General features: G+C 49.2%; 1 protein-coding gene across 1 annotated transcript in view; it reads right to left on the reverse strand.

The window, feature by feature from the left end:
• Positions 1 to 15,218, reverse strand: part of iqsec3a (IQ motif and Sec7 domain ArfGEF 3a) — a 39,188-nt gene extending 23,970 nt beyond the window's left edge. Inside the window, exons 1-2 of the mRNA XM_062483629.1 lie at positions 15,072 to 15,218; positions 6,669 to 7,939 (exon numbers count right to left, since the gene is read on the reverse strand). Coding sequence (XP_062339613.1) covers positions 6,669 to 7,939; positions 15,072 to 15,152 — 1,352 coding nt within the window. The 5' untranslated portion in view covers positions 15,153 to 15,218. The remainder of the gene's footprint in view (positions 1 to 6,668; positions 7,940 to 15,071) is intronic.
• Positions 15,219 to 17,214: the final 1,996 nt, after the last annotated feature.

Raw genomic sequence — 17,214 nt, forward strand, 5'->3', positions numbered from 1 at the left:
GCTGAGAAAACTGCTTCCTGTTCCCAGCTGCACCCTCACACAACAACACTCTGAGGGGAAGAGTTAAGACGGTGTTTAGGACAGATACGCATCCTGAAACACACACACACACAGTCTTAATCACCTCCCCACCTTGCAAAAGCAACATCAGTTTCAAATATTTACTATTAATATATACTATTAATATTCTACAAAATCTATATCACTTATACCCCAGCCTTGAGGGCACAAAACATTAGATTTATTCCGTAAGAAATTAATAAACGGGAACCAAACACCATCAGCTGAAGCAGTAGGGAGGTGAAGTAGGTAACCGTACCTGTACAGAACCCAACAAACACACTATTCATGTATCCTCATCCAGAGAATGTGCTCCCTGCTTTCTGCGGAGAGGACAACTAAGGGGCGAGCCTTATTGACTTTCAGCAGCCAGAGTCCCCTCATCTCTCGTACACGGTTCACAAGCTTCACTTCTCTCCAGAGGGCGGTACCAAACTAGAGAAAGTGCTGGAAAGGCATGTTTAGCGTCTCATTGAGTAGGGATTCTGAGACCTGTGTGGCAGGAGATGGTGAACTGAGGATTATTGTGCTGATTTGTGGAAAATATATCAGCGTTGTGAGATGTGCTGTCGTGTGTCGGACTGGTAGTGTGTCCAGTTACATACACACACCTGCATGTTTAGAGGCACGCAAGCAAGCACATACACCTTGTAAACACACACACACATTCAGAGTTACTGGGCAGCTCAGATTGCCCCTCAGGTGGAGACCAGCAGGAAAGCTGAACTAGTGTGTGTGTGTGTTAATTAGCCTTGACATAACAGCGCCATGGAAACACACACACACACACACACACCATGTCCCTTCTCATCTTGCATAGCCTGAACAGCTCTCAGCTCATGTGTTATGCATGAACCCACTGAAGCTCGTCTATTTCCATGCCTAAGAGAGAGGAGCCCATCCATGCAGAGAGACCACCTGACACACACACAAACACCACCTCCTCCAGGACAGTGCTTGCTCTGCAGGGTCTGGACAGGGTCATCTAAGCAGCAGAGCGTGAGGAGAGAGGGAGGAGTTCCACACCTCCGACAGGAGAAAGAACTCTATGAAGATAGCGGAGAGAATCGCTGTTGTGTTCCTCAGAAAAACACTCTCTCCCTCCCTTCTCTCTCCCCACTCTCCCTCCTCCCTCTCTCCCTCCTCCCTGCCTCCCTCTCTTCCTCCTCCCTCCCTCTCTCCATCCTCCCTCCTCCCCTCCCTCCTCCCTGCCTCTCTCTCCCCACTCTCCCTCCTCCCTCTCTCCCTCCTCCCCTCCCTCCTCCCTCTCTTCCTCCTCCCTCCCTCTCTCCCCCCTCCCCTCCCTCCTCCCTGCCTCTCTCCCCACTCTCCCTCCTCCCTCTCTCCCTCCTCCCCGCCTCCCTCTCTTCCTCCTCCTCCCTCCTTCCCTCTCTCCTCTCCCCTCTCTTCCTCCTCCCTCCCTCTCTCCTCTCCCCTTCTCTTCCTCCTCCCTCCTCTCCCAGCAGAAGGCCCACCATAACTCACAGAGGAGAGCAGAGTAGGAACCAGTTCCTATTGGAGGATTCGCCCTTCTTGACTTTCTCATTCCCTGCGTAATCGATGCATTGCCATTCCGTCCACCCTCCCTGGTAAAAACTCAATTTAGCTGCAGTCCCTCTTTTTATATCCTTCTCTCTTCCTCTCTCTCTCTCTCTCTCTCTCTATATATATATATATCTCTCTCTTCTGCTTCTCTCTCTCTTCTTTTTCCCTCCTTCCCTCCTCAGCTTGTCTTTCCTTCCTTCAAGAGTGGTACAGACACCTGCTGTGTGACTGCTGTGAAGCAGTGAACACACACGCGCACGAGTCGGAGAGAGAGGGGAGGTATAAAGGTATAGGTATAAAGAGAGGGAGGGGGAAAGAGAGGGAAAGAGAGAGGTGAGAGAGAAGGGGGAGAGGAGGAGGGAGAGAAAGAGGGAGGTGAGAGAGAAGGGGGAAGAGGAGGAGGGAGAGAAAGAGGGAGGTGAGAGAGAAGGGGGGAGAGAGAAAGTGAGATGTCCCTGTTTTAGCCCAAGGCATATGTCCCTGCTTAGGATGCAAGATGGAAACTGCACAGGTATTAGAAGGAGGATATGAACTGCTGGAACTAATAAGCCTGAATCCCTCTTTTCTTTTTCCCTCCCTCTCTCCCTCTCTCTTTCTCTCTGCATCACTGTCTCTCTAGGTCTCTCACTCTGTCTCTCTCTCTCACTGTGTCTCAGCATGCAGTCTCAGTTTATTAAAAACTAGCTTATCTTTCAAGGTGGGCGATCAGAGAATGAAAAGGAGGGGAGAGGGGGGAGGGGGGGAGAGGGAGGGGGGGTTATAACGTTATGAGCCAACTTTCGTCAAAGTAACTGAACTGTTTTCAAACATGGCCCTTCACAAGGCTCAACCACGTCATCACATGACTGTGTGCTGTTGGCATACAGTACCGAATGTGTTCAATATTCACAGATTCCATGATTAAAAATACAATGAAAAACATTTTTAAGAATGGATAGGACAGGCAGTGCTCCAACCAGACCCAGGCTCTCAGTCCCTGTCACCTGACACCCTGTCACCTGACCCTGTCACCTGACCCTGTCCCCTGACCCTGTCCCCTGACCCTGTCCCCTGACCCTGTCCCCTGATCCTGTCCCCTGACCCTCTTTCCAGAGAGGCTACACGCTGCATGAGACATGATAAATCTTCGCTATATATGTCATCCAAATGAGCCGTCATGAACTGGCTTCAACACACCCACACCCAAACCCGTCAAAGTCAAAACAATGTAACAGCTGAACTCGAGAGGAGCAATTTGAGTAAAGTGCATGGGGATTCATCTTCTGCCGATTACATAACATGTTTAAACAGTATAATGATTTGGCAGAATTTTAAGCAGGCATATGAGCAGGGAGCCTCCAGTGACTCAGCACTCGTCTCTAAGGACCCTTCGCCTTTCTCTAATTCCACCAGAGTGCACATTTACTTCCAGACCAGAAAGCATTCATTATGAGGTAGCGAACATCCAGTTTTTTAACCCTTGAATGGGTTTTAGTTTTTTTTACAGAGAAGTTCTACGGAGGGGTAAGAGAAATGAACTGCTGCTTTGACCGAACGGTTTCAAACTTTGTCCTAATTCCCCAGGTGTAAGTTCCCACAGTGGCAAGGAACTTTTAATTACATCCTCAACTTGCAGCAGAATCGCTAATGAGAATTTCAGGCCTTGGATGGCTTCCATTATTCTTTGGATTCCCCCTCACACATTCCATCATGTCCACTGATGCCATTTATTTCAAATAAAGTGTTTGGGGACATGGTGGGAAGCTCTGAATGAGAAAGCAAATTTCCCTTTTAGAGTTTAAGATAAGTTTGATTTAATCTTATCTTACTTACTATTGTTCCCATTGGGGAAACTGCCTTGACCTCCATGCTGCAGTTCATCCCAGCACAAACACATCAACACCAACCCCTCCACGATACGTTTATCCAGCCTCCAGTCTCCTCCTGACTGCAGAACAGGTGCAGCGCCGCCCAACAATCTACTAGAAGATCTGTGGTGAGACGGGTGCCATCGTCAGTCATGCGCTGCCGTGTTAAAAGAAAGCTCTGTGCGTCCCGGCGTTTCCCCCCCGACTGCCTCCACCACTTCACCCTCCACTTCATCCACCGCTACTTGGTAACCGTCGAACGTCACAGACCAATCATGCGCTAGTATGGCGGCCATCTTGGGAGAACTTATCTAGTCCTGGCTGTGTCACTCCTCACTAGCAGACTGACAGGAAGGCTGCTCTGGTAAGCGCTGCAGAGGACCTCAAGAAAAAGGTTGGATTTAAAATGGAAAACCTGTTTTCCCCCTGGGCTAGGGACTATCAGCCTATGGTGGCTGTGTGCTTGTCATAATAATATTAATAGCATAATAGGAATTATTATAATTTTACCATGATCATTTGTGTACAGTGTATGTCTGATCCCCTACCAGGTAGTACCACAGACATGAGGAACATACACACTGTGTATATTTCTGACAGAGCACTGACGTCATGGTTTCATGAATGCTTTTGAAGATCCCCCCTGCAGGAAAGTGGTCTCAATAATCTTCGTGTTATCCATGCTCTTTCAATAGTGAGCGTTGGGGAAACTCTGCATGAATGTGCATCTTGATGGTATCTGTTACGAGTCCATAAAGATACATCAAAGATGCAATATAAATATTATGAATTATAAACAACAGGGAGTGTATGTGTGTGAGGGAAGAAACGGGTTTGAAAAGGCAACCTCATCTCTCAGAAGAACTAATCAAACACTACACATCACTGGGATGTTTCTGTCTCTACTTGTCTCTCTTTTTCTCTCGATAATAAGCTCCTTCATTTCATCAATCTATCATTCTCCACCTCCATCCATTCATTCCCTTTCCATTCAATTATTCCCCCGTGCAGTTTTCCTCACTAAATCATGTATTCTTCTCACTCATTCTCAGTCTTTCCACGCTCGCTCTCTCTCTCCCGCCAAGAAGAGAGAAATCATTTAGAACCTGTCCCTGACTTGTTCTTCATCCCGTTCTGGGTTCTGCAGAGCTCTCAAAGTGCTGGTCCAGCTTTTTGTGTCCAAAGAGCTTCCATACAGCTCCTGGATTTCTCCAGAGGGAACAGAAGCACATATGGTGTGTGTGTGTGTGTGTGTGTGTGTGTGTGTGTGTGTGTGTGTGTGTGTGTGTGAGAGAGAGAGAGAGAGAGAGAGAGAGAGAGAGAGAGAGAGAGAGAGAGAGAGAGAGAGAGAGAGAGAGAGAGAGAGAGGAGAGAGAGAGAGAGAGAGAGAGAGAGAGAGAGGAGAGAGAGAGAGAGAGAGAGAGAAAAGGAAGAACGAGAGAGAGAGACAGAGAGAAAGAGATGAGGGGGAGGTAGAGGGAGGTAAATGTAGGAGGAGAATTTGATGACACTGCTGCAGGTGGAGGGAAAAACCCCAGCTCCACAGTCTCTCCCTTCCTCTCCTGTCTCTCTTCTTCTCTCTCGGCCTTGTCCACATGCTCCCTTAGTCTCCCCATCCTCATCCTCCGTCGGGCTTCCTGGCTCCCTCTCCACCACGCCCCCCTTAAGGCAGCAACAAAGGCTACGAAATGATGACAGTGCATTGATTGTCCTTTCAGATTGCTACTCAGTGTACAGCGTTGGAATGTGTGGAGCGTGGAATGCTTGTCCACGGTGATCCTGGCCAGCCTGGGCTCTGACCGTACGACCCGGGCATGGAGGAGAGGCAGGAGCTATTTTTGGCCTCAAAGACAAACAGAAGGTGACAAGCGTTCTGCACAACACAGGCTGCTGGCCGGAGATGAGAGAAGAGGGAGGAGGTAGGGACATGAGAGGGAGGGGGAGAGGAGAGGGAGAAGAGGGTGAGGGAGGGAGGGAGGGAGGAGAGAGAGGAAGTGGAGAGAAAGTGAGGAGAGAGGAGAGAAAGGGGTGAGGAAGGAGAGAGGAGATAGGGAGGAGAGAGGATAGGGAGAATAAAGAGGAAAGAGAGGGGAGAGGAGAGAGGAAGGAGGGAGAGGACAGAGGGGAAAGCTTTAGCGACATCAGGTAATAAGATGACAGTGATGTCGAACTGTCAAGGTAATAGTCTCCAATCGTAGTTGTCTATACTTCAATCTTCAACGCTCAACTCAGAAGCCCATCGCAACAGGGTTCTCTGTAATGGGAGCTTACCCCATGATGAGAGATGACAGAAACACATCTACCTCTCTCCACTGATTAGAAATACCTAACCTCAACGCTGATAATCAACCCCTGCCTGCGTCTGAATGACTGGCTGAACGTTTGTCAGAGGGAGAGAAAAAGTTCACTCTCCAACTGATTCATCTTTTTCCCAAAACTCATCTTTAGAAATCATCACCAAAGAAATTGGAAATGTTTCCTGATGCATTATTATCCAACTGTTCATTCCTGACGAATGATACAATGTCAAATCTGGCCTTGGCCCTTTGCTGCATGTCTTCCCCTCTCTCTCTCTCTCTCTCTCTCTCTCTCTCCCTCTCCCTAGCTATATATTAAACATAATAAATTAATTTATCAGAGGCAGGAGGGAGGAGGAGGGAGGAGGGAGGAGGGAGGGAGGAGGCAGGAGGGAGAAGGAGAAAGGAGGCAGGAGGAGGCACGAGGGAGAAGGAGGGAGGAGGCAGGAGGGAGAAGGAGAGAGGAGGCAGGAGGGAGGAGGAGAGAGGAGGCAGGAGGGAGGAGGAGAGAGGAGGCAGGAGGGAGGAGGAGAGAGGAGGCAGGAGGAGGCAGGAGGGAGGAGGAGAGAGGAGGCAGGAGGGAGGAGGAGAGAGGAGGCAGGAGGAGGCAGGAGGGAGGAGGAGAGAGGAGGCAGGAGGAGGCAGGAGGGAGGAGGAGAGAGGAGGCAGGAGGAGGCAGGAGGGAGCAGGAGAGAGGAGGCAGGAGGAGGCAGGAGGGAGGAGGAGAGAGGAGGCAGGAGGAGGCAGGAGGGAGGAGGAGAGAGGAGGCAGGAGGGAGGAGGAGAGAGGAGGCAGGAGGAGGCAGGAGGGAGGAGGAGAGAGGAGGCAGGAGGGAGGAGGAGAGAGGAGGCAGGAGGGAGGAGGAAAAAGCGCACACCAAGAGTGTGAAAGCGCACCATGAGAAGAAACAGCGACTCACACGTTGAAGAGGTTGAGGCCGATGCGGTAGAGGCGCTTCCTCATGACGTCGGTGGAGAGGGTGGGGGACTTGCAGCTGGCCGGGTTCTCGCAGTGGTAGCGAGGCAGGCTGAGGATCATGGCCTGCAGCGTCTCCTTGGACGAGGCCTCTGATGCCGAGCGAGCCTCCGTGGACGCACTGCTGCTGCTCATCTGCTCCGAGCTGTTGTCGGCCGTGTCCGAGCCGCTACGCTTGGCCTCCAGGGGCACCGCCGACGGGGAACCCAGGGACGGAGCTCCCTCGCTGGGTTGAGGAGGCAGAGGGAGTCCCCCGGGCTCCGTCAGTACCACCACCACCTCCGGGCCGCACTGGGGAGCGGCGAGCTTGTCCAGGGGGGTTAGGGGAGGCTGGAGGTCGTCTTCTACCAGCTCCTCCTCGCTGGGAGGGGGGGCAGGGAAGTCGGCGTCTTGCCCATCGACTTCCATTTCTGGTTCTGGCGGGGGAGGGGGTGGGTCCTGGGGGGCGGGAGGAGGGTCCATGGGTTCAGGAGGGGCTGCTACCGGGGGTGGGGGGGGGTCGTTAGGGGGTGGGACGGAGGTGGAGTTGAGGGTGGAGCTGTCGGGGGCGGTGCTGGGGGAAGTGACTGTGTTGACCCCGACGCCCTGCTGGACGCAGTTTCCCAGGGAAACCGAGGCGGACGACTCGACGACGGAGGAGGACACGCGGAAGTTCTGGCTGTCGATCTGCACCGTCACGTCGCGGAACGCCATCAGAAGCTTGCTGGCGCTCCGCGACAAGTCGCTCGGGTCGCCAGCGACGCCCTGCAGGACCGACGCCTCCCCCGCCTCCCCTCCCCCCACCGCGGCCGAACTGAAGGACTCGGCACTGAACTGATAGGCGCCGCCTTCCTGGAGCGAACACATGGTCTTCAGGCTCCAGTTGCTAAGGGCGTCGTCGATGGACTTAGCCAGCGACTGCACCTGCTCGGTGAAGGAGTCCTCCAGGTCGGTCAGGCTGCCGCCCACCGTGGCGGGCAGCGAGGGGGAGCGGATGAGGGGGATGCCCGCCATGTTGCAGCCTTCCGCCAGCGCCCGCTCCGCCGAGAAGCCCTCGGCGTTCTGCACGCGGACCTTACGCAGCGAGATTCGCCGTGGGAGACGGCTCTCCAGCAGGGAGTTGCGGATCTTCTCGAAGTTCTTGCTGAGCTGGTACTGACGGAAGGCCGTCTGGATCTTGCAGGCGGCACGGCGGGAGGTGAGATGGCCGCCGTACTTCTGCTCTAACATTTCGATCTGCAAAACACGAAAGGAGATGTTCTCAGAGTTGGTGAGGCTGGACTGCTGGTGTGACAGGGTTTAACAGGCGCACCCACACACGCACACACACTCACACGCTCACACACACACACACACACACACACACACACACACACACACACACACACACACACACACACCAGACCAACAGTACAAAGCAAAGCAGATGCGGACAGAGGAGTCCTATACACACCCTGTGGTACAATAACAGGAAGATACTCAGTAACATTATCATTCTACTGCTTCTAAAGCGAGAACAGCAGCATCAACAGAAAGGCACCAGTGAATCGAATTACTTTGCATTAAAAACAACTTTCTGCGAAAGGGCACCAAACACACTCATCTGACCTGTAACACGAGCCAGATACGAATGAGGTGACAGTTACGAATTGCCAGAAACAGCAAGTAAAAACAGAATTACATTCAACATGAGTGATGGTGCTCACTGAAGTTGATGAATAGCGAATAAGGTTTCCACACATCAGCATGAAAGAGTCCTGAGGTTGTGAGGATGACATGGACATTATGAATATTATCAGGGCCAGAATAAAAAAAACATGTCAAGGTCAAACAATGCATTCCTCATCCCTCACAGGCTGTGGAATCTGTCTGGGATGAGAGCAAATGTGCTGCATCATTCCAGAAGCTTTAACATTTTCAACATTCTCCCATTCTCCTGCTCTGTGGCGCGTGAAAGATAAATATCAAAGTTGACGGAGAGAGGGGGAGACATAAAGGGGGTGAGGGAGACAGGATAGGGGATAAAATAAATCTGTAAAAACAGAAAACGGAGAACTAGCAAGATAGAAAATGAAGGAGCATTAATGCGTGTTCCTTTAGATGAGAATCATTAGTATAATAACACCCTTACTGATCTTGATGATTATTGTGGTAGCACATTATATGTAACGAAACAGGTAGGTAAACGATTAGATTAAAGAGTCATTTCCATTGGCTGAGTCATGCTTGTGTGTGCACATTTTGACGATTCAAGCCATTATACTTCAGCAGGACATTAATATTGCGAGAGAAATACTGCTTCGAAATCGTGGGGACAGAAACACAGGCGAATCTGTGCCTACTGGCAATTACTCGAAAAATTGAAGATTCTTCTACGCATCCAACTGTCGGTTAAGCGTAGGTTCCTAACGCACAGCAGTTAATCGATGCAAGAACCATGTGATCGTGTCCATTATGCACTGTGCTAAATTCTTGCGGTCAACGCTGAAATCATACCCACTCCCTCGTACCACACCAGACAGACTGATATAACTCCAAGATGGGTTTGGGGGAGGGTCAAATCAAATTTAATTTATGCAATATCTCTATAGCTTGCTTATTCCTGGGATTGCTTTCTACAAAAAAGCGGTCATGCTCTTCCTAACCACTAGGGTTCCCAACATACACGCATCAACACGACTGATTTGAGCTGATTTGAATCAGGGACAGGGTTGCAGGATACCTGGATTATAAAATTCCCCATGGTAATACCCGCTCTGTGACACAGAGGTAATTGCGTGAATGGCTTTAGAGAAAAGAAGAAGGGATCAAAAAGTCACTTTCATCAGCTAATCTCTCCATTCGTAGTTGCCACAAAGTCACCTAGCTGTGTCCCGTGGACTTCAACGGCAAAGAGCAGACAGGCGGTAATATCCACAAGACTTTGCAATTTGCGATAAGTGCGGCGGCGGTGGCTGCATGATGCAATCTCCTCATTGTCGTTGGGTGAACTCCATCACTTACAAAGCTCTTTAGAAAACTGAAATGACACTGAGAAATCCATCTTATCTACTCCATTTACATTTCACTGCAGACTCTCTGAGAGAAAAGAAGGGAAAACACACTGAGAATTCTAAAGTATTTCTGGTGGAGTCAGGTGGCTGAGCGGTGAGGGAGCGGTGAGGGAGTCGGACTAGTAATCTGAAGGTTGCCAGTTCGATTCCCGGTCATGCCAACTGACGTTGTGTCCTACTTGCCTCGGGGGAATGTCCCTGTACTTACTGTAAGTCGCTCTGGATAAGAGCGTCTGCTAAATGACTAAATGTAAATGTAAATTTCTGAAGGAAGCTTCCTGGGTTACAGCTACGGCTCCCTGTTTCCTCGCAGAGTCATCTCACACAGAGAACATCGCTTTCTCCTCCCGCAAACCGCTCAGACCTGCCTTGAATATTCATCACTGCTTTATCTGGAATGTTCTGCGACTGCCAGGCATGACAAGGTCAGCATCGTTGACTGCTTCCACTCTAAGAAACTGGGGCTCTATAACAAACAAGCTGAAGAATTAAGGTGAAAGGTGTCTCTCAAAAACCAAACAAAATTATTATTTAAGATGTTAGTCAGTGCAGCGATGGCCTTGGTTATAAGTCTGGATAAAGACTCGTTTGGGTTTGATTCGAGCCGTCACTCTGGCTTGTTTATTTTGCCTCTGGTTGGATTTAGAAGGAGACGGTGAATCAAACATTAAAGACTCGTCACTGTTTCTTATCAAGCATGTATCTACACTCTGCCAGTCCATTAGAAGTATGAGGAAGATATGAGGGTTAAAGGGGTAGAAGGAGGGATGGAGGGAGGGGTAGAAGGAGGGATGGAGGAAGGGGTAGAGGGAGTGAAGGGGTAGGGAAGGGTAGATGGAGAGTACAGAGAGAGAATAAAGATGGTTGAAGTAGAAAGAGAAAGACGTTGAAAAAGGGATGGGTGAACGGGCAGTGAGATCATGAAAAATAGGTTTGGGATTTATAACAGGGAAGAGATAGCCAAGAGAGAGAGAGATAGAGAGAAAGACCGAAACACAGAGAGAGAGAGAAAGACAGAGAGATAGAGTGACAGAGAGAGAGAGAGAGAGAGAGAGAGAGAGAGAGAGAGAGAGAGAGAGAGAGCAATGCAGAGACAGAGTGACAGAGAGAGAGAGAGACAGAGACCGAAAGACAGAGAGATAAAGACAGAGAGATAGAGTGACAGAGAGAGAGAGAGCAATGCAGAGAGACCGAGAGAAAGGTGGGAGAGGACAGCCAACTACCCTGCTGTGAATCCCCCCATTAGCCGCTTGTCAGTTCTGCTTCAGATCACGTCGCTGCGCTGGGACGGAGAGGGGTGGCTCTAGAGATGGGGTGGCCTGAGGGAACATCCCTCTCTACTGCTCTGCTCCGCCCGGGAGGCCAAACCGGGTTTGACAGGCGGATCAGCACCCGCCTGACCCCCACGTTTGGCAACTCACCGGAAAACCATGGTAACAGCAGTCCCGGTAACGTTACCAAGGGGTTCTGATGAGGGAGCAGAGATGCAGAGATGACTGTAGGACGTCATGAGATTAGTGATCACTGCGGAAATTATGATAAAACAATGTGTTTAGAGGAGATCCAGGGGAGGTGCCCAAAGATTGTTAGTTTGAGTGTGAAAACTTGTTGACAAAATCAATAATATGTGAAGTTACTGGTGGGTGACGAGATGTACTGTGATTCTCCTAAATCATTTAGCCAAGGACACAAAAGACAGGAATTTTAATAAACCGGAATCGGTGTGATTGATTGGAAGGGATTGAAGGACTGTTGTAGAAAGAGAAAACATTTATTTTTAAAGAGAAAGGGTAATCAGCTGTGTGTCACGGCCAGGCTGAAGTTGGATGACGAGTCTAGATCGAAGAGGTAGATACGATTTAACACACAAGTTTGGGACTTTATGAGTTTCTAAAGGTGATGATGGATCTAGGGCCTGGACTAGAATAACTAAGAGACTGACGCTCACAGGATTGAATTTTTCCACTGAAATATTAATACCCTGAGGCTTTATAAGTATGAAGAAGAATATTTGTTTTTGCTCAGTTCTATTCCAGATAGGAAAGGTCAGACTTCAGAAAAACAATTTATTTGGTATTTTTGTGTTATTTTGTAACTTATCACTTTGTAGTTCTTGGAAAAGTACTTGTTTTTAACCCTTGTGCTGCCTTCGGGTCACATGACCCAAAGGTTCATAACGAACCATCGTTGTGTTTACCCAATTTTACCCAATACAAAAACAAATAAAAATCATTTTCTTTTAACCTTCGCAATGTGGGGGGTCTGAGACAGCCCAACGGTTAAAAGAAAATGCTTCACTTTGTTTTTGTATGCGGTAAAGTTGTCGCAATACGACGGTGGGTCACAATGACTGATGGGTCAGAATGACCCGAAGATAACAAGCTACAGTCAACAAAGACAAACTCATTTCACCTCAGCAAATGGCACCGTCCAGGTGGCCATCCCTTTCTTCACCTGAAACGAACTATGTATATACACCTACGCAAATCATTCAATTCACTTCAGAGTGTTTATCTGCAGAAATTAGACGTTGATCTTTGATATTGGCTGATGTTTTCCTAAGTGTTGCATGTTTATTTATGAGTGTGATCCTTAAATGTGCTAATCAAAGCCCTAGCATAGCAAGGAGGTTAAATAGCTGATAATTAGATCTGCATGCAGCGAGCGAGCGTTGTGAGACGGTTCAGATGATCAACGCTCATGCATGTTTGCGCGGTCTTTTCACTCAAGACACGTCACTCATCCAAAAACATACCAGCTCTGTAGAATTCACGAGGCTGTTTTCGAAGTAGACACAACAAAGGCATAAAGCAGCGGCTGGGAAGATTGTAAATGAAACCAAATTGATAAACAAAACCATTCTAATCTACCGATACACTTGATGCCTGTAGTCAATTAACAAAGGTCAAGTAAATTGCTTCGGCTGCTCCAACTTTAGTGTCTAACCTTTAGAGTGAGTTGCAGTTGAAATCTTTCATTTACTTCTCAGTGAATGGGAAGAACAGGGAAAGTTCAACTGACGCTATAGCTGGCAGAAGATAAAAAATGGACTTGACAAGATTTTATCGACCCGTCTCTCAAAATTTTAATCTCAAGACCACAAACCTGCCAGAGAGCGGGGTATTGAAGATGTACAAAGTACAGGATAAGGATCTATTTTCACTGCTCTCAGCAACCCAGCTAACGGTGTAATCAAATGTGCTAATACACACTTTTTATGCATCAGCAGTTTAAAGACGCACTGGTAAACATATTTAACTTTGAGATGTGTGGCGGTTTAGAAACAGTCCTTACGGAAAAGTTTTGGTTTACGTGGATTACCTAGTTTGCAGCATTTACGTAACGTTTCTCGGAAATCTATCGGCCGTAAATATCCTTCATCTCCGACTCAGGGTTTTGAGCGCTATTATGAGGGGACATGGACTGTCGATAACATTTTCCACCTCCGTCAGAAAGACATTACCGAGATACATTTCGCGTGATTCATGGGACCTCAATCCACTGATTTATAAAACAGGGAAAGGCAGCGCTCAACTAAAAGGCAATTATGGCTAACGACAAAATGGAGGGGAGCTGGAAAAATGTGTAATTAGAGAAGGGTTACTAGAGCGACAGCCTTCATCACCAAGCTTATCAACTGGGGACACTTGTCCAAATACTGTTATTTAAAATAACTATTCACATCGGGCTGATTGAGACCATCCAATTTTTAAACTCAATGACCATGTAAACTGAGATATCCTGTCTTCTGAATGTAAAAAACATTGTGTGCTTGTGGGATGTAACTGCGGAGTAGAAGAGGATTTTTAACCACTAAGTTCTGACTCAGCTAGCCAGTAGGCAAGTCAATAGAAATGCCAATCTTGGTTTACGGTTCATTCAGTACATATTCCTGTTCATCATTAACTAGCATTAAGGTTTGGAGTAATCAAGATTTCCATCCTTGTGATACCAGCCTTCATTAATCAGTGGATCTATCAGACATCCACAACTGCGGTGGAGACATTTCTGGGTTGTACATCTCTGCAGACAGAAGATCAATCTCTCAGGTCAAGCATTTGCCACAGCCACTGACAGAGAGATGGGCGGGTGAGGATGGAATCTCACAATGCTAGATTAAACAAGTGAAGGGCAGAGGAAGGGATGTGGGGGGGTAGATTGGCTCAGTGTTACATAAGAAAGTGAGGTGGATGAGGCGCTGCTTGGTTTCATCTGGCTGGTGGAGTTCAGGGACAGGAGGAAATCATGGATTTGCCTTTAGCACCAATAACGAGAGGTTAGAACTCACCCCGTGACCTCATGTGATGAGAATCCTGTGGTTCAGGAAGATTTCGTGAAACTGTCGATATTGGGATGATGAAATCACCTTACCTGGTTGATGCTTAGTGGATAAGGTTGTAATGGATGAAGAGGGATGGTTTCTTGAATGTAGATGACTGTTTCAGTGATCCACAGTCCGTGATGGATGGCTTGGTGAAAACATACAATTGGATGGCATGTTGAAAACACGTGACAATCACACATACACGCAATCACACATACACGCTCACAATCACACACACTCAATCACACATAAGCAGTCATAATCACACACAATCACACACAACACACTCATGGTTTAGAGATGATGTATGTGGCACAATGGGAACATCATCATACGTCATGACAAGCAGGTAGAACATAGCAGAAGGCAGAACATATCTAAATCTAAGCCTGAAACATGATACAGTTGGCATATTCCTTTCCTTCTGTTGACACGACCTTTGGTTTTGGTTTGAGTGCATGTCTATCGAGAGCACTCCCCTGACACGTCTAAAGACAGCATAAAACACTTCCTTCCATTAAACAACCGCACAACATCAGACAAAGTCTTTTTTTCAATTTTTCAAAATCCATGCAAAGATCAACCCCATGTGAGAATGGCTGTGATGATGATATGGTAATGAGGATGACTCGTGAGGATGAGACAGATGACTTCACCCGAGAGCACTCCGGCACAGCGAAACAACACAAAACCCCTCCGTCAAACCAACAGATTAAATGTCAAAGGTCGTCCAAAACCCACAAGAGTCGAATCCATGAAAACACAGCCATAACAAGCAGACCACAACACAGCTGCACCCAAACAACAGCTGCCCTCCGAAAAACAAAACAACTTCTCATCTCAGACAGAAAAGCTAAACAGACATCACAGATCACAAGAGAACAACAGAGGTCATCCCTAACCCAGGACCTCTACCCCCGCTCCCCCCAGCCCCCCGCTCCCCCCAGCCCCCCGCTCCCCCCAGCCCCCCGCTCCCCACACACAGCCCTACCTGCTTGTTCTTGAGGTCGAGCGAGAGCTCGTAGTCGGAGGTGGCGGAGTGCGAGCAGGACCCGTTGCGCTGTCCCCTCATGGGGGAGGTGGTGTGGTGAAGGCTGGCCCTCCTCCCCGCTCCCCCTCCTCGGGCTGCTCCCTCCTCCTCCTCCTCGGGCTGCTCCCTCCTCCCCGCTCCCCCTCCTCGGGCTGCTCCCTCCTCCTCCTCCTCCTCCTCTGGCTCTTGCGCTGCCTCCCCCTCTCGCTGCCTGGGGGCCTCCACTTCCTCCTCCTGCCTTCCCTCCTCCTCCACCTCCACCTCGACGCCCAGCTCCTGGGAGGTTGTCTGTCCCTCCTCCACCTCCACCTGCTCCCCTCCAATAGCTGCAGCCACAGGAACATCCCCCATTTCCCCACTTGCAGCCTCTGTTTGTGGCTGGGGCTGAGGCTGGGGCTGAGGCAGGGGCTGAGGCTGGGGCTGAAGCTGAGGCTGGGGTTGAGGTTCATGCTGAAGTTCTGGGTGAGGTTCATGCTGAGGTTCTGGGTGAGGTTCTGGTTCAGGTTGGGACTGGGGCTGGGACGGGGGCTGGCTCTCCCCTTTTCCTCCCCCCCCATCCTCCCCCAGAGGTGAGTCTGGAGGAAGGTCGTCGCTGCAGAAAGGAGGAGAAAACGCAGTTTTGAGTGAGGTGCTGCAGCATCCTGGGACGACTCTTGACCTCTTCTCTCGGCCGTCTGTCTGGCCGTCTGTCTGGCTGGGTCTCCTCTCTCTGGAGCTACAGGGGGTATGCGGGATCACAAGTCTGTCTGTCTGTCTGCGTACACTCCACGGACAGACACCACAAGTACTGCACAGCACAGAGCGGCGGCCATGTTGACCCGCAGCAACAGGGGGGGCCACCGGCAGCAGACAGACTCTGCAGCAGAGTCACGGGGGGACAGGGAGACGTGTGGGACAGCCAACAGCTACACACAGACACGGGACAGTCATGCAGCTAAATCACACGTCCAGACACACGTCCACTGCGTGTGTGTGTGTGTGTGTGCTTTTGTATCCCTGTCCCTCCCGGATGAGGGTGTATCTGAGGCCTGGTCCGCATTTGTGAATCCATGTTTGTGTGTGTGTCTTTCCCTTTGTCCATGTGTGTGTGTGTGTCAAAACGTGAAGATTTTTGTGTGTCACTATATTAGTGTGGGACTGCAGGGCTACTTTTCCCTATTCGCCTCCTTCCTTTCCTTCTCTCTGTCTCTATCTTTCTCCCTTTGTCTCTCTTTCTCTGTCTCTCTCTCTCACACACGTCTCCTGGGTATTTTAGCTCGTCTAGTGCAGCCTGATTGCCTTTTCACACATCCCAAGTGCTTAGCTAATTTCTCACTCCTAAATTCTTTCTCTTCCAGATTAAGTCTCAGCTTTCTCAATCCCTCTCCCTCTCTCTCCCCCCCTCTCTCTCTCTCTCTCTCTCTCTCTCTCCCCCCCTCTCTCTTTCTCACTGTCTGTCAGTCTACCAAGTCTCTCTCTCTGTGTCCTTGTCTGTTTCTGTCTCTCAATTGTAGTCAGTTCCCTCTCAAGTTTCTCTCTCTAGCAAGTCTCTCTCTGTCTGTCTCGCTCCAAATCTCTATCTGTCTCTTAAGTTTATCTCAAGTCTCTCTCTCCTGCACGCTCCTCACAGTCAAGTCACAACTCGTCTGTAGTGGACAGACAGCTCATGCCACCATGACTACGAGTTTGTTAGAACTCATAATCAACGTGTGATGCACCAGGCCTAACAGTTGTATGATTGTAATTGACCCGTCTGATTCACAGCTGTAACTGATCAGGCTGTACTTATCAAGCTTTCACAGGTCCCTGACCGACCAGCGACGACACTCATTCATGAAATTAAATGAGTTGGCGTGCCAAAAGTAGATTTGTGTATTTGTTTTACAGCGAGAGTTGTCTTAAAAACAAATTGGGATAAATGGACGGCTCATGATTCTTTTCGGGGTTCCCAAGTGCCAAAAAATGCAAATGTATCGGATGAATCTCGTACGGTTTGGGGTCCTGAATCCTTCCTATCACAGTCTACTTCACAGTGCAGAGCGTCTGTGATCAGCAGCCTTGTTGAAAACGCAGGCGTGACAGGGGCAGCGCTCTCCTCACCCCAGAGGCTTAGCGTGTCAGCCGT

The sequence above is a fragment of the Osmerus eperlanus genome, chromosome 17 (assembly GCF_963692335.1).
Source record: "Osmerus eperlanus chromosome 17, fOsmEpe2.1, whole genome shotgun sequence".
NCBI lineage: Eukaryota > Metazoa > Chordata > Actinopteri > Osmeriformes > Osmeridae > Osmerus > Osmerus eperlanus.